Source organism: Ixodes scapularis, unplaced genomic scaffold (genome assembly GCF_016920785.2).
Source record: "Ixodes scapularis isolate PalLabHiFi unplaced genomic scaffold, ASM1692078v2 PGA_scaffold13__105_contigs__length_92229423, whole genome shotgun sequence".
NCBI lineage: Eukaryota > Metazoa > Arthropoda > Arachnida > Ixodida > Ixodidae > Ixodes > Ixodes scapularis.
The window spans coordinates 53,925,213-53,951,354 of NW_024609839.1; the positions used below are offsets into that span (position 1 = coordinate 53,925,213).

The 26,142-nt window shown below is 47.7% G+C and overlaps 1 protein-coding gene across 1 annotated transcript in view; it reads left to right on the forward strand.

The window, feature by feature from the left end:
- The window catches only part of LOC8035838 (gamma-aminobutyric acid receptor subunit beta-like), a 44,925-nt gene extending 25,295 nt beyond the window's left edge, over window positions 1-19,630 (forward strand). The window contains exons 6-9 of the mRNA XM_002411521.5: window positions 4,453-4,587; window positions 12,886-13,038; window positions 15,145-15,386; window positions 16,527-19,630. Of these exons, the coding sequence (XP_002411566.2) occupies window positions 4,453-4,587; window positions 12,886-13,038; window positions 15,145-15,386; window positions 16,527-16,907 (911 nt within the window). The 3' untranslated portion in view covers window positions 16,908-19,630. The remainder of the gene's footprint in view (window positions 1-4,452; window positions 4,588-12,885; window positions 13,039-15,144; window positions 15,387-16,526) is intronic.
- Window positions 19,631-26,142: the final 6,512 nt, after the last annotated feature.

Here is a 26,142-nt window from a genome sequence, read left to right on the forward strand (position 1 = left end):
CGACGTGAAAGCCTGTCGCCCCTCGCTCCTCGCCGGGGAAACTAGGCGCGGCAACCCCTGGAGCTGGAGTTGCCGAAGACGACCGACGTAAAGAGCCTCCAAGAACGCCGGAGCGCTCCCACTCTCCCGACGCCACGCATCGCTACGACGCCCCTGCAACGGTGTCCAACAACCTAAACGTCGTCATCGACGGTCACGACGCATCGGCACTCGTGGACACCGGAGCAGACTACTCAGTCTTGAGTGGGAGGCTCTCCCGCCGCCTTCGAAAAGTCATGACGCCGTGGGAAGGACCCCAAATACGAACCGCCGGAGGACATCTCATCACACCAGTCGGGAGATGCACTGCTCGCGTCGAGATCCACGGTGAAACGTGCCCTGTCAAGTTCGTCGTTCTGCAAGACTGTTCGAGGGACGTTATCCTCGGAATGGACTTTCTCTGCGAGTATGGCGCCGTCATCGACCTCGGAACAAACCGGCTGACGCTACGAAAACCTGCTCCACCAGCGGAGGAACCCGAAGCGACGTCACCCACGGTCCGAGTCCTCGCAAACCACGTAAACCTACCACCGCGGTCGAGTGTTTTCGTACTTGTCGGGATCGATGAAGCTTCCTGTGGCGAAGTTCTTCTCGAGGGAAGCCTTCAATTGCTCCTGGGAAGAGGCATAGGCGTCGCAAGGGGAGTAGCTGAACTTCAGGATGGGCGGACTGTGGCCCTCGTGACGAACTTCCGAAACGAAACGCAACACCTCACGAAAGGTGCAGCCGTGGGCCACGTCGAGAAACTCCGAAACCCCGCCGAAATCACTGCGATCACTGACGAATCCTCGCCGCCCCAGCAAGACAGTGCGTCGCCAGCGCAGCTCGACATTGACCCTAAGCTTCCGGACCCTGAACGGCGTCAGCTGGTTAACCTCCTCGCCGAATACCGCGACTGCTTTGCGACGTCGTCGAAGGTGCGCCAGACCGCGGTTGCCAAGCACCGCATCGTTACTGAGGACGACGCGCGCCCTGTGCATCGATCGCCGTACAGAGTCTCCGCTAAGGAAAGGGAGGTGATCCATCAGCAAGTTCAAGAGATGCTGAATGACGACATAATCCAACCTTCAAGCAGTCCATGGGCCTCTCCAGTCGTGCTGGTTAAGAAGAAGGACGGAACTCTTCGGTTCTGCGTGGACTACCGGCAGCTCAACACGGTTACGAAGAAAGACGTCTACCCACTCCCCCGCATCGACGACACTCTAGACCGGCTGCGCCACTCTCGATACTTTTCATCGATGGACCTGAAGAGCGGCTACTGGCAAATCGAGGTCGACGAACGGGACCGAGAGAAGACAGCCTTCGTCACGCCGGATGGACTGTACGAGTTCAAGGTGATGCCCTGCGGACTATGCACAGCGCCAGCAACTTTCCAGCGTGTCATGGACACCGTACTGGCAGGGCTGAAGTGGCAGAGTTGTCTCGTCTACCTTGACGACGTCGTAGTATTTTCAGCTGACTTCGACGAGCACTTGAGACAACTCCGAGCTGTTCTTCAAGCCATTCAGACCGCCGGACTCACACTCAAGCCGTCAAAGTGCCGGTTCGCCTATGACGAACTGAAGTTCCTTGGCCACGTGGTTAGTAACGAAGGCGTCCGCCCAGACTCCGAGAAGACTCGCGCCGTCGCGGCATTTCCAGCGCCGACAGATAAGAAGGCCGTGCGAAGATTCCTTGGACTTTGTGCCTATTATCGACGCTTCGTTCGGGATTTCGCAAGGATTTCCGCACCACTTACGAATCTCACGAAGGACGCCAAGAAGTTCGAATGGGCCGAGGAGCAACAGCAGGCATTCGACGAACTGAAACGACGACTGCAGATTCCTCCTGTGCTTGGACATTTCGACCAGGATGCGGAAACAGAAATTCACACGGACGCAAGTAACGCGGGACTGGGCGCAGTACTAGTCCAAGTGCAAGAAGGCATCGAGCGAGTCATCGCCTACGCAAGTCGGACATTGTCCAAGGCGGAGAAAAATTACTCCACAACTGAGAAAGAATGCCTTGCGGTCGTCTGGGCAATAACGAAGTTTCGTCCGTACTTGTACGGCAGCCTGTTCCGTGTAGTCAAGGACCACCACTCGCTCTGCTGGCTTGCGAAGCTGAAGGACCCGTCAGGACGCCTCGCTCGATGGAGTCTTCGACTACAAGAGTTCAACATGACAGTGGTCTATAAGTCAGGCCGCAAGCACAGCGACGCCGACTGCCTGTCCAGAGCCCCCGTCGAAACCCCTTCCGGCTGCAGCGACAACAATGACGACGAGTGCTTTCTAGGAGCAGTGAACACCGACGATATGGCACGACGTCAACGGGACGATCCTGAGCTGCGCGCATTAATCGAGCACCTGGAAGGGGGCAGGAGTACCGTGCCACGTGTCTTCTCACGAGTACTGCCGACCTTCGCCATCCGACAAGGTGTACTCTACAAAGAGAACTTCGGCAACAACAACACACCTTGGTTGCTGGTAATCCCGAGTGACCTTCGAGAGGAGATCTTCCAAGCCTGCCACGACGACCCGACATCCGGACACCTTGGTTACAGCCGGACACTGGCCCGTATTCGTGAAAAGTATTACTGGCCGAAGCTCCCCAAGACCGTCCACCTATACACACGATCATGCCACGAGTGCCAGCGACGCAAGAAACCGCCGACGAGGCCGGCCGGACTTCTGCAGCCCATTTCTCCCCCAACTACACCCTTCCAGCAGATCGGAATGGATCTACTTGGTCCTTTTCCGCCTTCGACGTCGGGGAACCGCTGGATCATCGTCGCCACAGATTATCTCACGCGGTACGCCGAAACGAAAGCTCTTCCTTCAGGGACTGCTGTGGAAGTCGCCAAGTTTTTCATCGAGTCCATCGTCCTCCGGCACGGCGCTCCCGAGGTTCTGATTACAGATCGCGGATCTTCGTTCATGGTCCAGCTGACGCAAGAGATCCTTCGTCTCAGTGGCACCGGCCATCGTCGAACCACTGCATACCACCCGCAGACCAACGGACTGACCGAGCGACTCAACAAGACAATCGCCGATATGATCTCTATGTACGTCGACGTAGAGCACAAGACGTGGGACGAGGTGCTGCCCTACGTCACGTTCGCCTACAATACGGCGGTTCAAGAGACCACTGGATTCACCCCTTTCCAGCTGGTACATGGTCGGAAGGTAACGACCATGCTGGACGCCATGCTGCCCCATGAGCCATCTGACAACGAGAGCGACTACGCCCAGGCGGTTGCTCAACGCGCCGAAGAAGTTCGCCAGCTCGCCCGACTCCTGATTCAAGACCAGCAACGCGTCGACGCCGGCCGCTACAACCTTCGTCGCAGGGACGTCCACTTCCAGCCCGGAGATAGGGTGTGGGTATGGACGCCCATCCGTCGCCGCGGCCTCAGTGAGAAACTGCTGAAACGGTACTTTGGACCATACAAGGTACTTCGTCGCCTCGGCGAGCTGAACTACGAGGTGATGCCCGACGGAACACGAAAATCGTCACGCCGCCCACCACGACCTGAGGTCGTCCACGTCGTGCGCCTGAAGCCGTACTACGCTCGATAGGACTGTGGACCTTTTGTGCTCCAAAAGACTCTTTAGTTTATCGTTCTTTTTTATTTTGATTTGTTTTACACTGCATCGGAGCGATGCACTTTTAAAGGGGGGAGTAATGCCGCGCGCAAGGCTGAGAAAGCAACGCTCGGTCACGGTCCTCCAGAAAGTTCCCGTTTATTCATGTACCACACGTAACTTCTATCATTTATCCCTGCTTTTGTTTTCTAGAAAGTGCGTGTTCATTCTCGCCCCGATCACGCGACGCTCGAACCGCTTTCGCCGAATCTTCGAGATAGCGGCGCACTCTAGATAAGAGGCCGCCCGCGACCTTGTCGAGTCAGTCTCGCCCTAGCGCTCGATTCTGCTGACACGCCGACTTCGACGCCCGCGACGCTCTGCTTTCTTCTGTTTCCTTCTTTATTTTTGGCACAAGGTCGCCACATTAAACGTTTATTTCTTTCTGTTTATTTCCTGTTTTTTGTTTGGTCACCACCCGTGACAATATTAGATAGACACATACTATTAAAAGCAGCGCTCAAACAAATCTAAATTACATATAAACTTGATAACTCACTAATAAAGACGTAATTGCACAAGCTAAAAGCCTGATGTGTAAATTTTTAAGTATTGTTTTAGATCACCCTTTTTTTGAGCAGGTTCATTATTAATCAGATGTCTTGTTTAGAAAAACAAAGAGAATATTGGAATTTTGAAGTGTTTCGAGTGTCGTATGTATGCATATATCAGCTGACTAGCTACGACCTTTCATTCCGGAAATTTGTTTGCAGCACGAAACATACTAATCGGAGAGATGGATGCTCGCCCTTAGGGATAACTGCTAACTCCTCATTTGTGGCTTCGACAGATGGCTACACCGTCTCCGACGTGGTCATGTTTTGGAAAGACCCCGAACCCGTGGTGGGCGTAGAACAGTCTGAGCTACCACAATTTTCCATCATGCGCTACGAGACCACGGACAGAAAAGAAAAATTGGCAACGGGTGAGTGTTGTTCATATCAAACTTGTACGTCCAATTAGTGTCCTCCAATACACTCCTGATTACGAAACTTGCGCCAGAGTTGAATACAATGCCAAAAAGTTCCGCTAAGTGCGTCATTGTCCGGAAGGGGGGCATTTTTGTTTGACAGCTCCACCCTAAGTGAGTCACCGCAAATTCGCAATTACAAGTAGTTAAAAGGAACTATTTCTTGTACACCAACATTTTGCTGCGAATGTATTGATCACTGTATGCAAGCATGGGTCATTTTTGTTTGATCTCTTAAACAAAACCTATAAGTAAGATTTTTTCGCTTTTTTTTTTTTCAAAAAAACTAATGTTTTTGCAAGTGAAAAAGAGTCCGTCAACGGAGAATAGTGCTTCGCAGTGACTATACTATATGATGATATTCGTGGCGTTCAATTATGACGGCGAGGGGGTATTCAAAAGTTATATCTAGAAAATAGTAAGGAATAAAAAAGTATAGTGTTTTGGCGATCGTTGCAGGCATGTAAGATTAAGCAGTTCATTGAGTGTACCGTGAACAGATCCGAAGGTGCTTAGATTAACGTTATCACACGTTATTGCGATGTATTGGTGGCTTTTTAATTGAGGGTTCAAAATTCCGACAGAGTTTCTGCTTGCCAGGCTCCCAGCAGTGCTGACTAGATTGGCGGCTCCTAGCACCCTTGTCGATGTCAGTGCCACGCATGGTCGCTTACCAAGCTCTCCCATTGCATTACCTGGAACCTTAGTGACCAGTAGCATATTGAAGGACTCTGGTCCAGCCAACACGGTGCATTAACAGCTAACCGATCAAAAGTAATATAGTTATTCATATTTTTACGTTGTTGGTGTGAGTATGGTCATCGACGTCGAATTTACTTTTCACAGTGCGTGCCACCAGAAAACATGACATTTGTTTAAAGAAATAAAATAAAGTATAAAAATTCTGGACAACATTTTTTACAGCGAAGCTGTTAAGGGCTAGGTTCCCCAGGATCGTGTCCATGTATGTCGACACAAGTCTACCTGGACAGCTACCGCCATCTATAAGCGACGGCGGCAAGCACAGAACCAGTATGGTTTCGCCGTCGCTCGTTGATGGCGGCAACCTTTCCAGCTATAAAAGAAGAATGGATAGTTGGGCGCGTTGGTGGGAATTCATCGTAGGAAACAGCGCGAAAAACAGACGACGACGAAGAAGAATCACGCAGTGTTTCGAGTACAGCTCCGCTGGTCTTTCTTCTTCACGAGAGTGGAAAGGCTGTACGTTTTGAATTCAATTTATTCACACAGCAGATAGACAACTTTTTATCTGAGACATACATATTTAAGTTGCGAATGACTGATAATGGAGGATCTAAACACCTGTTCTTGTTACAAAATAATCAGATACAACTTACTGTCACAAGTGACAATTGATGAGGCGACGAAAACTAAAGCAAGCTAAACGTTTAATGATGCGAACTTGTACCCAAAACAAAATAACAAAAGGCTAGCGTCGCAGGCATCGACATGGCGTAGCAGCAGGATCGAGCGCTGGGGCGAGACTGACTACGGCTCGCCACGCGGGGCCCCTAATATACAGGCGTGAGCTTCTGCAACAGTCGGCGTAGAAGGTTCGGCGCGTAGAACATCCGAACCTCGAATAAGAAACATAATTATCTAATACACCAGAACCTAACCTAACCATTCGGCCATAGGCACGCTGCCTACTTGGCTAGCTGCACGTGCGGCATTACTCCCCCTTTAAAAACTATATCGCCCCAATGCAACAAAATATAAATAAGTAATGGTCTATTGTAAAGTAACCTAGAACACAAAACGTCCACAGTTCTATCGAGTGTGTGTGTGTGTGGGGGGGGGGGGGGGGGCGGCCCATGACAAAATGCTGTATGAGGGGGAGGGGGGAGAGGAGGCCCCAGCAAAATGGAAGATATCGGGGGGGGGGGGGGGGGGGGAGCGGGCCCCGTGGGCCGCCCCCCTGGCTACGTGCCTGACGTGAACCACCTCGGGTCACAGCCGGCGGCGTGAAGAAAGCTGGGTTCCGTCAGGCGCGTAGGACAAAGAAGGCCCTTTCCTCTTCGTCCTACGGCAGATTAAATATGTTTAAAAAATCCTTTTGGCCTACCACTCACTGGGGTGTGGCAAACCACAAAGACCGCTATTACTTTTTGCGAACCGTAATTGACGAGGTGCTTACACAATCTTCTCCTGTTTTTTCAAAGGTTAGTACCCCATTCACACGGTCAACTTAAAGGTACCTTTAACATAGGTACCTCTGCTATGGCGAATCAGCCCGTGCTCTTTGGTCGCGAGCACACGCCACGCGCGGAAGATGGTTAATTGATTGGCCGCAGAGAATAAAGGTCCCTTAGCTAAAGCACGGCCGGACTGGAAGCGCTCGCTTCCAGTCCCGCCGTGGCTAAAGGTACCTTTACGGTCGTCTGAATGGGGTAGCCCTTAAGGCGCGAAGGAGTTCTTGTTCCTATGAAGGATGGTTATGCTAATGAGCTCTGCACCTTATCCACAGCTCCGGCAATGGGCTGACAAACGTCCCGCTGATGTACTTTGCACTGACGCTGCGTGCTCCCTTGCTCTTTCGTTTATACATCGCCAGTTTGGCCGATGTAGCTCTTCTCGCAAAAGAGAGGAATATGATAGACGACCCCCTTTCCGCATGGGCATATGGTCTGTTCTATGGGTTGTGTCACATTAAAGCCCCTTTATAGGGAAACGTCGCGACATCCTTTGAAGAATGCTGCCGGCTATCTTGGGTCAACCCAGACGGCGCTACCGTCGACGCCCGGGTGTAAAAAAGCAAAACATAAAGATAAAAGGTGTGTGCGTCAGAGGCGGAGGGAGGAGGAATGCCTAGGCTGTTAGAGTGCAGTGTGTGCTATGAGGTCATGTCGCCAATCAAGTAACGCCGTCTGTGCAACGTCACTGCTTTCATCGTCTTTCTTTGAGCACCTTCCTGGAGGCTGGTAGACCGTGGCAGTGCGCTTTTAGCCTGTGTGCCTGTATGCCATTTACTGCGCTCTGACTCAGGTATAGGAAGGCCGTCTGGTATCTTGGGCCAAACCAGGCGGCGCTGCAGTCGACGCGCGGGTGTAAAAGATCAAAACATATAGATAAAAGTTGTGCGAGTCAGAGGAGGAGGGAGATGATGTCGCTATCTTTTTTATTCAGGGGCATTATGTCACCCATCCGCTGTTGATCACCGCCTTTGTTAAACCTGCAGCATATGGTGTAAGCTTTGTTAGGTGCCGAACAACCAGCTGAATATCTTGCCTGCCTGCGATATATTTTAGCCTGTGGGTCACTCCATGGATGTAGTACACAACCGCGATTTTAAATCGCGTTGGTGGATTCACCGCTTCCTCACCGCTTGCTGCTTTCCGCTCCGGTTTCTTGGACAGCCTGCAGTAGGCAGAGTCCGAGATATTTTCTTACGGCATTCTTGTCAGATGGCGACGTAAATGCGGCTACGGTGCGCGTCTTCTCGGGGTTAGGGCATACATCTTCACTGCTCCCCCGACGAGGCCAAAGAACTCTAGTTCACCATAAGCGAACGAACGCTTTGTAGGCTTGAGTGACAGGCTGGCGGCCTTGATATCTTGAATCATGGCCCGAAGTCGTCTCAGGTGTTCGTCGAAATCCGTAAAAACACTACGACCCCGTCGAGGTAGACAAAACAGCTCTGCCATTTAAGACCTGCCAGCACTGTGTCCATGACCCGCTGGAAGGTGGCTGGTGCCGTACATAGTCCCAAGGGCATCACCTTGAACTCGTACAGTTCATCCGGCGTGACAGAAGCTATATTCTCTCTGTCCCGTTCGCCGACTTCGATCTGCCAGTAGCCACTCTTCAGGTCCATCGACGAAAAATATCGGGGGTGGCGCAGCGGGTCTAACATATCGTCGATGCAAGGGAGTTGATAGCCGTCCTTTTTAGTCACAGCGTTCAGTCGACGATAGTCTACGCAGAATCTCAGGGTGCCGACCTTTTTGCAAGGACGACTAGGGACGCCTAGGGACTACTTGGAGGTTGAATGATGTTGTCATTGAGCATTTCCTGGACTTGATTTCGTATCACCTCTATTTCCTTCAAGGAGACTCGGTTTGGCGACTGGTGAACAGAGAGCGCGTCGTCGTCAATAACGATGAGGTGATTCGCTACCGTTGTTTGTCGCACCTTTGACGTAGTGGCAAATCTCACCAAACTTGCTCAGAATGTCAAGCAGCCGTCTTCGTTCAGTCGCTGGAAGCTCCGGGTCAACGTCATGTTCCGAAGACGGCGTTCTCTCGTGCTGCGTTGAAGTAGCTCTTCCGAAAGTGCAGCGATCGCGGCTTAGTTCCAGAGTTCGTCGATGTGGCCCACGGCAATACCTTTCGTAAGAATCTGCGGCTCTTGGAGGAAATTTGTAACCAGGACCATCCCACGCGCCCGTATTCAACTTCCGTTATTCCTTTTACGACACCGATTTCTCTTTCTAGAAGAAACTGGACGCTTCCCTTAAGCTAAACGTCGCCGCTGGTAGCGTCATTGGTCCCGAAGGGCACGAAAACATTCGACCGCGGCTGTAAGTTCATGTGGTTTACAAGACCTCGAACCGCGGATGACGTCGCGTTGGGTTCCTCCTTTGATGGGACAGGCTTTCATACCGTCAACATGTCTGCTCCCAGATCGATGATGGAGGCGTATTCGCATAGAAAATTCATTGCGAGGATAATGCCCCTCGCGCAGTCTTGTAGAACAACAAACTTCACGGGGCATGTCTCATCAACTTGTGCAGTGCACATTCCAGTCGGCGTAATTAGGTGTTCTCCGGTGGTTTGAGCGACGGGACCGGTGCATCGGCGAAGCTGGACGTCGTGGTGACGGCGACCGGCACCCTCGGCGAAGTGCAGGCGGGGAAGTCTGAGGTAGACGAAGGTGCTCTTTCATCTCCCGCGGTCGCTCACTGTAGCGTGGGCGTGGGTCTTTCGGGTGGAAGCCGCGCAGCCCTGTTTGCCGGTAGGGGCAACGCGGTAGATTAGGTCGGCTTCCCCGCAGTGGTAGCACATCGGGCGTCGATCGGCCCGGGCGGACGTACTGGGCTTGCCCTTCCTGGCTTCGCGGATACTGCGTTATCGGAGGGTCTCGTTGAGGCTTTGCCGTATCTAGGCGGTTAGCTTGCGGTGGTCGTCAGGCCATGGCGGCGTAGCTGAACGTCGGTTCCTCCGTCGTCGTCATGTTGATGGGAACTTCAGGTTAGAAGGCTCGGTGAACCTCCTCTCGGACGACTTCGGCGAACGTTATTCTAGGACGGGCGATCTGCAGCGGATCGCCCGTCCTAAAGCAGCTCTTCCCGTACAACTCCGTGACGTGACGAAATAGTCTCCGTGACGAAATAATCGACGTTTGATGGGGGGTTGCGAAAAAAACCACCGAAGATGTCATCCTTCACATCTTGAATCAGGATCCGCCGCTTCTTTTCGTCGGTGGCTTGAGGGTCGGCGCGAGTGATCAGGTGCAGGACATCCTCGACGAAACTGGTGATATTCTCGTTTGTGCTCGTGGTCCTCATTCCAAGAAGGTCTCGGTCCTCTACCGTCGATATTGGTTGGTGAATGTCCGTTTCAGCACATCCTTGCACGTGGTCTACGAGGTCAAGGAAGTCTCGAGCGCAATGCAAAGACTCGGCAGGTGATGTTCGTCCGTCCTTCGGTTGTGCTGGGCCACTCGCTCGTACTGCTGTAGCCAGTCCTTGAAGTCTTCGTAAGACTCACCGTGGAAGCACGAGGGCGCGCGTGCAGCGACGGGTAAGACAACCGCGGGTTGTGTGGTCATCGCCGCAGTCTTCTTCATCAGCTTCTGTGACAGGGGACCGAATTCCGGGGATTGCCCTTTGGAACGGCGGCTTGTTCGGGCTTCGATATCTTCCCCGCACCTCCACCAAAATGTCACTAATAGCAATTGATTAGGTGGCGAAAACTAAAGCAAATTAAACATTTAACGGGGCGAACGTGGTCCCAAAACAAAATAGAAAAAGGCTAGCGTCGCAGGCATCGATGGCAGCGTAACATCAGGATTGAGCGCTGGGGCGAGACTGAATCTGGCTCGCCACGGGTGGGCTTCTGGAACAATCTGCGTAGAAGGTTCGGTGCGTAGAACATTCGAACTTCCAATAAGCAACGTAATTTTGGAGCACACTAGAACGCGGCATTTACAGAAATAACGAAACGGTGCGTTCGCTCCAAGACATCGAACGTTCGGCCCTTTGCGTGGGAGCCGAGCACGATAACCATTCGGCCATGGGCGCGCTGCCTACTTGGCTACGTGCGCGCCCGGCAATATAATTAAACTTGTCCATGCGGTCATCATTCCAACACAATCCGTACTACGGCGAAATTGATGGCATACACTTAAAGAAAACGTGTCCCATACTATTCATACGATGCAAATAAAACAAAATCAGTGTTTCGTACAAAATGTAACGAAACGTAAATAAAATCAACGTTTTCAAAATACAGTAGGCATATCGATTTTGTTTTTTTGGGAACAGCTTATTACAGTGTATGGATAGAAAGTGAATCCTTAAAATTCCTCGGTTATCTCTTACCGGACATACGTCCTTTTGATTAGTTATTCTCAGACAACAGAGATTTCTCCTAATAAAATATGAGTTTTATAATAAAGTGAGTAAATTCAATATTACTATTTGTAATAAATTTGAAGTGAAATCACGAATACCGAAACCGAAGCAAAATATAATGCAATATTTAATCTTTAGCTCTTCGCTAATATTATTTATTCCAATGTAATTTAAAGCCACAATTTATGTATGATATGGCCCTTAACAAAGCGTTCAATGAGCTTCTATGTACAATGCTATTTCCTGAAATGTTCCGACTATATTGAATCTATGGGCACCTTTCGATACTTTGCCGATAGTCCCATTACTTGGAGCGGCTTCTTGAATTTTTGTTTGCATATTATTGTGTAATTCGCCTCGGTAGGTTGACTAATGAATAAAATTGATGAGTAATTAGTTGTTTATACAGTGGAAAGTGTGTCTGCCTGATCATGGCGACATTGTGGCCAACTGTACGTGAGAAATTTAGCGAGTGCAGTACGACTGGTAGCCTATGGGTCTTTAACGTGCACCACGCAGTAGTGATTCATGACCGGACGCTGGTACGATGCTCATCCAGATCGAAACAGGTACAGGTGAGGATTGAACCCAAGATTCCTGGGTTCTACAGCTCCAGCGTTTGCTCCATGTGCTCCGAGCTGGTGTGCTCTAGCCCGCTCGGCCAGCGTCCTCTCAAAGTTTAGGCGATGTTGTTTTGTGTACGAACGATTCTTCGCCGCTCAGAGAAGAGGACGACGAAGGTCAAGGAAGGATGGACAGAACGCGAGGACAGAAACAGTTTGATTTTCTCTGAGCCTAGCTTCAGTATTAAAGGAGCACTTAAGTGCCTTTTTTTAGAAGATTTTTTGATGGCATCTTTGTTGAGCTGAGTTGAGATGGAAAGACGTCTTTGTAAAATCACAACAGTAGAAATACAAGGTTACTATTTCCTCCTGTGGAGCCATTTTCGGGTCTCAACCACCTTTATGAAATTTGACCACTAAAAATGGTTAATTGCGCTGAAATTCAAACGTTACTAAGATTGCTCTTTTCAGTCGCGTTGTGGGTTATATTTTGGCAGAAAGGTGAAACATTGGGGTGTCGGAGATGTAATACAGCAATCATTGCTTAAAAACGCTACCCAAGGGTGCCCCTTGCGAGGCTGACGTCGTCAAGATGCCCTATCTGTTCCAGCCACCGAAGAGGTAGAAGCACGCCAGCGATCGGGCCAGCGCAACTAACCGCAAAGCTGCTTTTGTATGAATTTTGAGTGACGGGTTAAACTTCTATAATAATGTAAAGGGAGAATAGCGATATCTGGGACACACAAAAGAGAGTCCCGTTAAGTGGGGAGTTCCTCCCTCCCCTCTTCTGTTGTGCTGGCCGAAGAGCTGCAGGGATAACGTCAGGTTAAAGGCTTGTATTGTGATAGGCGAGACAGTTATCGTCACTGCCTGTCAAGGTTCCTAGACGGGCATTACAAACGAGGCCTTAGCAAACCAGGTGGTCTTTGTTAATTGTTTCATTTGTTTTAAAATTCATTTTTGTGTATTTTTAACATAATTTTAGTTTGTCCGATGTGATACTGCTCTTTTGAACACTTATAGAACAAGACATAAGCGCCGAAGTTTTGTTGTAGTATCCCTTTAAGATATACCAAATCTGTTGTATTCTTGCAGGAACGTACCAAAGGCTGTCCTTGAGTTTCGAGCTCAAGAGGAACATTGGGTACTTCATCTTCCAGACCTATCTTCCTTCCATTCTCATCGTGATGCTGTCGTGGGTTTCATTTTGGATCAACCACGAGGCGACCTCCGCCAGGGTTGCCCTAGGTACGTCGAACGCTTATACGAAACCCAACTTATAATTAAGATAGCTATCTTTCTAAATACGTTGAAATTGAGATCTTATCCTATTACTTACGCTGGTCGAGCCGTTTAACGTAGTCACTTAAGTGGAATAAAAAAATATTTCTAAATACATGACAAGTGATTTCAAACTGCGCAGCCCTTTTTACGTGGTCAGGAGAGTTGTCAACATTGTGGGGAATTTTAAAGTTACGAGAGACGCCAGGGAAGTATTTCTATGCCGCGTCTATGTAGGATAAAACTTACAAGCCGTTCCACTCTGTGAAGGTCGACGACCAGCGAAGCTGCTTAGCACATGACACAGACGGTGTTTGCCGCCCACCGCCGCCGCTGACATTCTCGTTGCCGTTCCAGCCGTTGCTCTTCGTAGGCACGTTGCTAGACACGCGCGACAGGACGACCACCCGGCGGAAAGTAGACACGCGCGACGGGACTGCCACCCCCGGGGGAGGGGAAGGAACTAGGCACGAAAGAGCTTGGAACGGCGACAAAGAGAGGGCCGTGCGAGTTTTTGTTGAGGTACACGAAAAATATGGCTTCCGATCGATTTCAGCATTGTTTCAGGAGCAATACCAATAGGCGACCAACATCAAACAAAGTTTCTAGGGTGAATGCGTCTAGATTGAAACACCGTCAGCTCACGCCCACGGGAAGCCTTCTATGAGAAGTCCCCACCAGTGGTGCCTTTCTACTCTCGTGAACACAGGCAGTGTTGGTTCCTGCTTCGATAAGCACAAAACTCAACGGAGCCCTAGGCATAGACCACTTGACGGGACCGCCAGCCCGGGCACGCAGAAGGAACTAGGCACGGAATGACAAAAATAATCCCTGGAGAAGGGGAACAAGGGGGACAAAAAAAACAACAAAAAAAAACACAAATCTCCAGACACAACTAGTTGACTGGTGCGCGACCGAAAAAATCCGCCTGGTCCTGCTGTCGAACCAGGGACCTCTCCCTTTCCAGTGGAGCGCTCTGCCTACTGAGTTTCTAGCGTGGATGCGTCTGGCAGCTGATAAAACCCGCTTGCTTTACTGACATCCAACTCCTGGTTAGCTCAGTTGGTAGCGCGCTTCATTAAAAATTGAGGTCTCTGGTTCGATACTGGGACCCGGCGGATTTTTTCGGTCGCGCACTAGTCACCCAGTTATGTTTAAAGATTTATGTTCGTCCTTTGTCCCCTTGTTCCCCTTCTCCATGGATTATTTTCGTCATTCTTGTCCAGCTCGCTTGCACCTTTGCATTTAATTGCATTATAATTAGACACATAAGCGATTCGAACGACGACAAAGAGGGGGCGCTGCGATTTCTGTTGAAGTATATTTCCTGTATAGTCTCCCTACGGGAGCCAGAGTTGCGCGGTTATCCTGTAGCGCTGGCTTTCTTGCACGGCATGCGGAGTCAGCTCCTGACGTGACTGAATTGGGCGAACAGCGGCGCCGCGCCTTCCAGGCGCACGGCGCGCTGAAAAGCAGAGGAACGCAATGTCTACTTTCCTGCCCGGCATTTGAGTCTGCTCTTCACGTAATCGGATCTCGGCGAATAGCGGCGCGGCGGCGCGTGGTGAAGAGACGCGCAACCCTGGCTCCCGCAGGCAGCCTCTACAGGCACTCTATGCTGACGTACACGAAAAATCCATGAAACCCTAGCCATAAACCGCTTCGCTGTAAAGAAAACGGCACGCAAAATATATTTAGAATAGGTAGCCCGGTTGAGTGCTTTAACGTTGTAAAACTGTATTTGAAGAAGCTCATTTTTTTTTAGCGAGACGTTGACTGCTACTTTAAGGTTTATGTTAGGTTTCTGTAAAAAAAAAAACTCTCAATCTAAAAACGTTTTTAATATATTTGAGGCCTGTTACATTTCAATGTAAAACACTAAAAAATTAACCAGTATTCAGATTTACATAACTCAATACTGAAAAGACATATAATTAAGAAATAACTGAAACTCTGGTACTGTACGTGCGATGCTTAAAACTACAACTGTGGTTGTATATGTAAGGCCATCATAATTACGATATGAACGGAACTTTGTTCGATAAGTGCTTCTTTTGTTTTTGTTTGTTGTAGGAATTACAACTGTGCTGACGATGACCACAATCAGCACGGGCGTCCGGTCTTCATTGCCAAGAATATCATACGTTAAAGCCATTGACATCTATTTGGTCATGTGCTTCGTTTTTGTGTTCGCCGCTCTGCTGGAGTACGCCGCGGTGAATTATACCTACTGGGGAGCAAGAGCCAAGAAAAAAACAAAGAAAACAAAGGACACAAAGGTTCCGCCTCCGCCAAAGAGCGAGCCGCTCTATCCTGTAAGTATCCGTATTACTGGTTGTGGAAGTTTGTGTTATTTTAGGTGTACCTTGGCGTGAATATGAGGCCGTCAGCGCAGCGATGTCCATAGTAGATTGATTGTCGAAAACAAAAATCTGCTTTATTCAGATTTACGTTTTAGAAGTCTCTGTTTAGATATCTTAACATTCCTTGACAGCATATATGTCTGAATTTTTTTTTTAATGACCAACCGATTAGAGCTTTTTTTCTAGACTATTAGGACTTCAAGATAAATTCATCAATGCACAGTGTTCCACCAATATCACGCTAAAGTGCAATGCCTCCACAGTCAAATAAACGTATCATTCTCTATTACACTAATACCCCATATATACGGACACGTGCTGATTGTTGGACGAGTTGGTTTTGTACGTGAGAAAACATGATTGCGCTTTAAGACACGGACAGAGGAAGAACAGACACCATAGAGGGCTAACTTTCAACTGATTTAATTCAAGAGCCTCAGCGTAGATACACACTGCGTCACCGCACCGTACCTCAATCAATCCGTGGCCCCGCCACGAACCGCAAGTACACACTCTTTTTCCGCCAAGTCAATTAAAGCCACACTGATACAACACGTGCCGGAAGTATTTATGGCGTCCGCCTCAATTATCTGTCTGACAGTCTTATCTTTGTGCCCAGTTAGAGATAAGACTGCTAGAGAGATAAATGAGGGGGACGCCATAAATAGTTCCTGCACCTGCTCTATCACTGTGGTGCGCATGTAGAGCTTTGATGGACGCTCAAGTTGCGCAGGCGCAACTTGAGCGTCCATCAAAGCTCTACCTGCGCACTCTCTCATTCTTCTAAAATAGCAGTCCGAGATTTTAGTGTTTTAACTGTAGTAAGGCCTAACTGCAGTTAGGGATGACTTAACTGCGGTTTACGGCACCCATGTAACTGTGGTATTTTTCCCTTCAGAAAATTACGAATTCGTCTCTAAGGCTTTTGGAACAACCTTCGAATAAATGTACAAAGGATCAATATTTAAAAACGTGCTGACCAAAGATGCCTTTTTCCGGAGACGCTCTTCACCTCAGACACTCGTGTGTCGCACAGTGTCGCGTTGAAAGTTACATCAGCCGTTACAAAACATAGCGTTAACTGTCTTTCAGAACAACGAAGAGATCATCGAGCTTCACGACGTCCGCCTGTCTCCCATACCTTGCCTGCGCAACCGCCACAGGCCCATGTCCAACCCGGGCAGCGACAACGAGATAAAGTTCCCACCGTCCTTCCGCATGACGGGTCGCTTCCCATACAACCCAAGGAGCCTCCCGTCCGGCGCCTGCTACCGAGGCAGGGCAGCCAGGACAGGAGACTATGGCCAGAGGAGACCCAAGGTCTTTCAGACCCTCAAGCGTGGTGCCAGCGCCATCCGGGCTTCAATGCCACGTATCAAGGACGTCAACAAAATAGACAAGTACTCGAGAGTCATCTTCCCGATATCGTACCTCATCTTCAATGCCATCTACTGGTGTTTCTATCTCATGTGAGGATACCGCTATGAGGCTGAGGACATGGCGTCTGGTGGACTGCCTGAAAAAAGTCACCATTGCTGAAGACGATGTGATCTTTCATGAAGGTTTCGCAGGATGCCGCGGTATCTAACGAAAGGTGTCGCTGACGAAACTCTGTGCGTGGAATACTGAAGAATGTCTCAGGAACAGGTTTGTATCAGGAAATGAACTCTGACTGGCGATGCCTACTTGCGTTACGAACTGGGCCAAAGAAGCGATTCACCAAGGTATAAGATTTGCCCTAGTTCAAACTGACGTTGTCGTGGGCGGCAGATGGGGCCAAAGTATCAAAGCTGGAGAGACCTTTATAGAGATGTCACACCTTCTATGGTAACCATCACCTAAAATGGGAGGAGAGTGGCTAATACGTTTACTATCTGTGCTTGGCGATTGTTCCCTCGTTGTCCTTGATTAGGCAATGCTGTGATTACACTAGTTACTTTCTGATAATGGGATGAGCCGGCTTCGGCTCTAAGGGGGTATGTCACTAGAAATTTGTTCCGCACCCAAATTTAATAGACTTAAGTAGATATACCTGCGTATACAGTCCTGCAATGCACGCATACTGCCAATCATAATTTGTGATTTTGGATCTCGGATCTTGATCATTGTAGTGATCTATGCACCTGCGATAAGAAGTTTCTTTTTGCATCCAGTAACAAACTCATTGTCAGGGTTCACGAAGTTCTTGAAACATATCACCCAACATTCAGTTTGTTACACTCTCGAAGTGCATTGCTAAGCGGCATACCCAAGGAGATTTTTAAGCGTGTAGGAAGGCAGGGAAGGCTACGGGCCAATAGAATCGGTTAAAAGCCGGTAGCACACTACGTCACTTCCGTCCTCTGTATCAGGATGCATTTACTTCTCAGTCTTATGACAACGTAATTCTTATGCTTGTACGACCCACCAAGACAATAGTAGCGTTTCCCGTGCGAGACTATAGAAAAATACAGAGTACCGAATCAACCCGAAAAGAGGTCGATCACTTTTTGCACAAGACCCGCGCGTAAACTTTCGCAGCAGTCAACGCAATCCATGAAAGTTTTTCATAAAACTAGCAGGACCTCGGAAGGATTATATGAGCGGATAATTCGATTTTGGGAGCCCGTGACACGCTACGAATTGTCCCACAGTGGGCTTCGTGTTGATCGGCGCACGAGTTAAAATTTACTTTCTTGGTTTGCTAGGCTATTTTAAGATTGCCTTGATGAGACCTTAGGAGAGGGAGGGGGCTGTGTGCGAAAGTATACACACGGGTTTTCCTCCTAAAACAAATTTAAGACATTATAATCGGGTAAATCTGTGAATTTACTACTGTTATGATGGGTGTCAAGCGTTAGCTAATAGCACGACTGTAAAAAACAAAGAAAAAAAAAAAACAAAAAACAGAAGCTGTGATGGAGCGTGTTATGAAAGGGAACATTAAGCGAAGAAGACCTACGTGGACCAAACGTTGACAGGATTTGAGTATCGGTGAGGTCTAGAAGATGCTGCATTGACGGACGTGCGAAAGGTGTTTTTACAAAGATATTTTCTCAGGCTGGTTTAAATTATATTAGGAGGAGACAAGGTTCACAGACGTGTACGGAGAAACATAGCAACAGCACTGTCCTGCAGCGTGTTGGAAAGTATTTTTTTCCGTCGCTGTCAGTACTGTAAACGACAATATTTTGAAGGACGACGCCTGGGCTTTATAATTGCACCAATAAGGCTTGAATATGTAACCACTGGAGAGTAGTCCGGTCACTGAACAATGAATACAGTGCTCTCGAATCTGAGCAGGGTTGAATTTTAATTGCACGTCTCAATGAGCTTAAAGCGCATCTTCGTTTTGTATGAGTGGTCAGGCGTGAGTTTGTGCCCTACGGGCGAACGTTTCAACTGCAAGAAATGTTGAACTTTATCGGTTCTGTGATGAACTCTTAAAAGGACTGAAAGGTGTGCATCTTTCAAAATACATTTTGTGCCCAATGGCTCGCCAAACAAATATACTTTTCTGGAGTTATGCACCAAAGCTTGTGCTCCCCACACCCTTGCGAGCTATTGGTACTCTTTCTGTAGTAGTGTACGGAACAGACCTTGGAGGAGGCTAAGTGCCAGCGTATCAGGGAAAGATATTTAGACCTCTGACATTGGCTTCCTCTAACCGAGAGGACAACGGGTGATACTGGGAAAAGCTTGTTATATATGTCTATACAGATTAGGATAGCTTATGGTTCCCAAAATGTGAGCATTGTCGCGGGTATTCCGGATTATAACCATATCCCTCATACCGAGATTAAGGCGACACAAATGCAGTTAAAACTAAACCGATCTTTTTTTTTTTTTTTTTTTTTTTTTTTGAGGATAAGAGTCGCACATTTTTTGGGACCGACGAAACATTCCAACATTTTATTCTAAGCCGTAACTGCTATAGCAGAGCTGATACAACGTGAGCGGTTGCTAACTCGACGTTGGCAAGCGCCAAGACTCTTCGCTGGTATTTTACAACGCTGTTTGTAATCGTATTTTACACCCGGTTGTTCTCGTATCGAAACTTGAGCATTGCATTGCAGAGTAGTTGACATATGTTGAAATGTTTTCGATGAGTATATTGTAGCGTTTAAAATTCTGAGTATTATTACTGTTCTCTGGATAGTGCAGACGAATTGTGTCCTATATATGAAATGGCCACGGTTCAATAAAGATTTATATTTCAACAATACACTTCCGGTGCCACTGACTTCACTTTTCCCCTGCAGCAGCCTTTATTTTAACAATTTAAACGCACTTGCAGGTTTGCGCTGATGAGGCCTCAAAACCGAAACTCTCGTAGCGTGAATGGTGACTGCATCCGCTGCTACACAACCTTGTTGTCAAGCCACTTCTGCGAGAATTCACTGTACAATTGCCAGTAAACACACAAAAACAACACCTACACATACAATTATATTGTAGAATATCACCTTATCTAGTAATAACTGTGTCAATGTCAATTACATGTGGCATAAAGTTAAAAAAAAAAAATTTTTCGCCAAAAAAAATAAATATCAAATTTAACTCTGGCAACAATGTATTATTGCCGAATTTTTGCCGAAAGTTTGCCGACTCTAAAAACATTTTGACAAAAGTTCGGCTCTGCCGAATCCCAAGATTTGGCGCCGAATTTTCGATTCGGCCAAACTTCGGCCAAACACTAGCAGAAATACAATAAAACCGAAACCGAAACTAAGCTACAAATTTACTGGTCCGCCATCTTGCTGTGGCGTCAGATGTGTGAATATCAGCACGTGGAGAGCTTCAGCTTGTGTCGCCCAGCGTCAGAAGCAGCAAGAGGGCCGTCGCGATCGTCCGTGGGAATTAATGAACTATAATTTATCGGACTTGTCTCTGTCAAGCAATGACCAGCAAATGTTATAAAATTTTCAGCACGAGGTTTCAGACGATTCACCATTCGCATCTGACCCGCCGGCATCGCCTGCAATGGGACCATTCGAGGTGTCTGCGTTCGCTATCCGCCGACATAAGGACCCAGTCGCCGCTTCGGAAGCAGAGGGGTATGAAAGGCTTTGTTTGCTAGCACGGTGAAAACTGGTTTATAGCATGACGCGAACACAAGGAGCCAGCATTCTTCGCGTCGGACTGCTTGAACCCTCTTCGGTCGCAGAAACTTTTCGGTCAAAAAAAAAAAAAAAAAACGATAGGATGTCACTCTGCAGCATTTCTTCGTGGTGTTATTGCACCCCACAGCACATTACCAATTCTCACCACCCTCCACCGCATGCCGCCAGCAGCCTAAACCAGACAAAAACCGCAATTCTACATGCGCTCACTATTACTACAATGCACAACGCAGTAGAGGAGGAAGCGTCGTCTGCTCTCGAATGCATTTGGCGTCACGAGCGTCCCTGCTCATTGTTGCCAGTAAAGCGGCAGCCAGATATTCGAGGCGTACGCGTAAACTTCACAATTAGTTTTTTTTTTTTTTTTAAGGTATTGTGATGAGATATTTTTGTAGGTATACTCAGTGGTGGGTATTTAGCGCATAGTGAACAGCTGATAAAAATGGATGGCCGCCAATATTTTGTCAGATGACCACCAATATTTTGCCTTTAACAAAATGTCGGAGACCACTACTTTTACGGTGAATGTTCCTCACTTTCATTGCACTTGGTCCAGTCATTCTGAACAAGTTATCAACATTTTTTTTCTATTTTACCAACTCAAATTAGCCACGCACATAGAAATTGATCCCCTACGTTTGCGACGCACATTATTGTCACTTTTATTACATTATTGTCAGATACAATCTACGAGTGCGTCCGAAGCTGCTTTCACACCCTCATTACCACCAGTCAGTGTTCCCCCGTGGTGCGAAAATAGTTCGCTACCGAGGCAGGAACACGTCGCGTTGACGTGACGCAAGTAGTCATGTCTGCTGCTTTCCTATTTGATCCGCGGAGCGGCTTAATGCCGCGGCTAATTCGCGGTGGTGTTTGTTTGACTCGTTCCTAACTTGCATCCAAGGTGACTAAATTCACTCAATCATAGATCTACTCCCAAAACCTGTCTCTTCGAGCAAAACTCCCCTTTCCCTTCCCCAAGGTAAGCCTCCCATTGTTCGACGTTGCCACGGGCTTCTGGATGACTGCAATAGTAACAACACTGCACTCCACGGAATTCACAGGCCTTGAAGCACGGCGTGTAGATGGCGCTTCACCGTACTTTATGGAATCCAAAGCTTTGAAACGCAGCCTCTAGATGGTGCTTGAAGCGGCGGGAGGCAGAGTTGAGGTGGACAAGAGGGTACATTCCTGCGCGAGCACCGTACCTGAGTTGACCTAGCAACGTTGCTTGCACCTGGATTTCGTATTTCTGACAAAGGCGTAGTGTAGGTATTTGTGCTCCCGTCTGGAAAAAGTTGGCGCTTGCTGAAGACAGAGGTCGCCGCTTGTCCAGTCCAGGCTAGTATATGAGTTCCCACCAATTCAACAACTTTCACGGGCACTCTCTAGATGTCGCCACAACCCTGACGACAACCAGAAAAGCTAGTGCGTCACTTAAAGTGTTCTAGGTGAATTAAAACTTGTGTTTGGGCGAGTTGGTTCATACTGATTTAAAAGGTTAAAAAGCGCAACACAACAAGGACAATAAAGACACGAAGACGACAGGACGTCTAGGTGCATCTCTAGGTGCTTCTGTACCCATTTGACATTCACTTTGTTTTTTTCAAATAATGTTTTTTTAGTGGTTGGATTTTTTTTTCTAAAAGAAAATTAGTATAAATCAAGGATCAATGCACGAGCTTTCTTTTTAAGAGTTATCTAGCAAGTTCTCGTAAATTGCAGTCCCTGCAAGCTGATTAAATTAAGAAGCATCAAGAAGTTGTATTGAAGGCGCAAGGTGTTACCTTTCATGCTTTAGGTTTTATTTTTGCCCGTCCACTTCCGAGACATTCCGGCGGTATGAGATTCAAAACCGTAGGTACCTTAAAGAGCTTCTCCATTGGATAGTAAGCTCTCATTCTTTAAATTAAGTCCGAGAAGTGATAAATGTTGGATTTGGAAGAGCCGACGCTGCGATTGCCACTACCGTCAGAGTAGCAGACATGCGACGCGAACATCAAGTGCGTAACACGTCCGCAGTATGTTTGAACTCAAAACTATGAATAGCCCTAGCAAAGCGGAACACCGTGCGAATGTAACGCCTGTATTTCACCGAACACATTATAAATAGCAATACTTCTCGCAGTGCGCGCGGTGTTGTGCTCATTGGGGCACTTTGAAATATGTAATCGCCACCGTACATGCACGGTGACTAACTTCAAAGGGTTAATGCAATTCGTCAATGACTGTGACTTTTCAATTAGACCTTGGCTACTGAGAGATGTCGAGACTAGTACAACCTTACGATAAAAACTAAGGAAGGCACCTTCTTTTAAGTTTGTTCTTCTTGCTTTTTTTTTTTTTTTTGTCCGCCGAGGAGCAGAAATGCTTTGGTCAACAACCAACACCGCTCCATTTCGCAACTTCGTATGTCGTCGATTCATATGCAGCTTACCATGTCTACAATGTACGTAACTTGTCAATTAGCAAAACGAAGCCTAAATGTGCATACTTCTGCTTCACATCTCACTTGGGTCAGCTACATTCTGAATTAGCCATGCTCACTTTGCAAAAGAACTCCCTCCACCTTCCCTTTTATCTTCAAAAGTCGTTAGCTACTGAAATGAGTCGTTAGCGATTTCGTGTATTTCACGTTGCTAACGAGGAAGCATAACGCATGAAGTTCGCCCGCCCACCATTCTCTCTTAAAAATTCCTACGCTGTTCTTTTCCAGCTTTGTTCATTGAACAACAGCGTCCAATGGAACACCACCTAGCGCTCGCGTCCAAACTCTAAAAAGCGCACTTTATTTTGGTTTTGGGGGATATGTGAGATGTTCCGGGCAATGTACATGCTTACAGTAATCCGTGCTCTTTTGGAACATAAGATATGCAGGACAAGCTCCGCCCACAAAGTGCAAAGCCACAGAAGAGAGCAGCGGTGCCGGTGACTATCATCTTGTAATCTACTGCTTACTGGCACACATGATGCATACCCTCCGTTGGTATACGCGACTACGACGCCCAATGGATGGCGAGGCGGTAATTCAAAGATGGCAGAATGGACGGGGTTAGCTTGTCCAGAGTTTCGCGAGCGCCTGATCGCTGGCGCTGGTCTATGTGCCAAAAAGTAATTATTATGGCCACAAATACAATTCGGTAATTGTAGGAGCATACCCCAGGGGAAAGAGATGTTGAAGTGCGTCAAGAAAATCAGCATGCCAATTTTTAAAAGTTTCGAAGGGGGACACTACAATTCCTTGTTAACGCACTCGCTTTTTGCGTTAAAACGGCATGTTGCACAAACACGTCGACCAAAAGCATGCGGTAACAGCGGCACGAAGGCCGACAGTCCCCGCCCGCCGTCTCCGCCGCCGTTCCCGCTCCTCTAGCTCTTCGTTCGTCCACGAGAGGGCGAGAGGCGGGCTGGAGTTGCGAATAGAAACGCAGGTTTCGTGGTATCCCATTTCGTGACGTTGGGAACAAGATCTGTTTTTTTCAAGCAGAGCACTTTTTCTCCGGCAATTCAGGCACAATTTCTCGTGTACATCTTAACGCGTCAAGCTATTAAGAATACTGTCTGGTCACGCCAATGAGATGCCAGTAAAAATTGAACAACCAGTCAATAAACAATTGATAAATAATACAGTCAGGGACAACTTAAGAAACACGGAACGTGAACATAAGCCACGTCCCGCGTTTCTTATAAAGTCAGTGACTTGCCAGGCTATCACATACTTACTGGGGTATATAAAGTTTTCACTATTTCAACTTCGGATATAGCAAAGCAGATACATACCCGTACCCGACGAGCATGCTAGATGAGACATCTGGGCGTGGTAGTCGGTACCGTCGACTATGATTGGAGGTCGAAGGGCCACTGGAAGACACTTTACACTGCTCTCGAAGTGGTAGAGAAAACTTTAAAAAAAAGGTTTATATGAAGCCTGAGCGTGACACCTGACGTTCCGCTAAGTCTCCCAGCGAAACATCGGTGGCCTTTATGAAGGGAGTTCACGAGATTAATTTTAATATCAATGCAAAATAAAGTGATATGATTTACTCCAAGCTTACTTAACGACAGTTATTCGAAGTCGCTGTGTTAGTTGAATTACAGTTCACACTCAAAGAATAAAAACACAGAAAATACATGAGGGACAGGCACACACAGTTCTTTCAACGAGCAACTACATTTAAATGATGCCCATTACACTATGATGAACCACCTTGGATACGGAGAAATTAAGTGAAGGCGAAAATACTAGAAGGTATTTATGGTGCTGTTATTTTTTTTTTTTGCTGTTCTTTCTGCTATTTTTAAGCATCATTTAAATGTAGTTGCTCGTTGAAAGAACTGTGTGTGTCTGTCCCTCGCGTATTTTCTGTGTTTTTATTCTTTCAGTGTGAACTGTACTCTATCCAACGCGCTCTGCTATGTGTACCTAGTTGAATTAAAGGCGATTCTTTGTGCGTAGAACAAAAACAAGAATGTGTATTGTTCTTCGGATGGGTTTCCACGATCATGACGGCTCCCCCGCCTTCCATATATATATATATATATATATATATATATATATATTTGTTTTTTATACGATATATAACAATGCCTTATTCGTTCTAACTATATTCACTGGATGAGCTCATTATCGAAGGTTCATATTCATTGAATGCCGATGTCTCCGCAACCTTCGCGCCTTCCGTGATCTCTACGGGGAGGCCAAACCAGAGGAACTTAGTTGTCCTCAGCTGAGAGCGATGACTTTGTTGGGACGAAAGTATGGTGCCTGGAACGCGTCTCCGACTATTCGCGTCTCCAGCTCGACGCTCGCCCTCCCGCGGCGGAAACGGGAAGCGCTCTAGTGAGGGTCCCCCGATTCTCCTGCTCAGCGGGCATGGCGGAACTGCTTGCGATCATGGCTCGCGAAATGTCGTTTCCGAATGCAAACAACACTCTTCACTGTTCCAACGTAGTGCTGCAGCCAGTATGGGATTGTACCTTACTGGAGAGTTTTAGTGTTGCGCATAGAAGCAAAAGCAAGCGGTGTGCGTTTGCGTTAGAGTTGCGTGCCCCACGTTGCGCGTGTGCCTCATCGCAATGCGCCATCAAAGACCGCAATTTCGGGCTCCGCGCACGCGCAGTGTGGAACGCGCAAAGCTAACGCAAACACACAGGACTTGAGTTCGCTCGTATACGCAATATTAAAACTCACTACTGCTTCACCGGTTTCCAACGCCAACGAAACGTGCTGCAGTGAGCAGACGTGCAAGCAGGTAGGCGTTCCTTCGAACTGGGAAGGCTGAGATTGGCAAAACGACGGCGAGCAAATACAAAAGTAAATAAATGTTATGAAAAACTAGTAATTAAAAAATACATGGAATGCGAGTCACCGATGTTTCTTTCATCATATTCTCGGCTTGCTTTTGATTGAGTGTGTTTTCCTGTGAGCTTGCGTTATTTCTTGTTTTTTTGGTACATATGCACGTGTGTATTTCTACTCTCAGAACTATGTACCTCCCCCCCCCCCCCCTGCAATAATGCCTTCGGGCGCTGCGGGGTAACCCGAAATAAAATTAAAAAATAAAAATAAAAAGGTTTTTTTTTAACTTTTGGGCATTTGGTCTGGA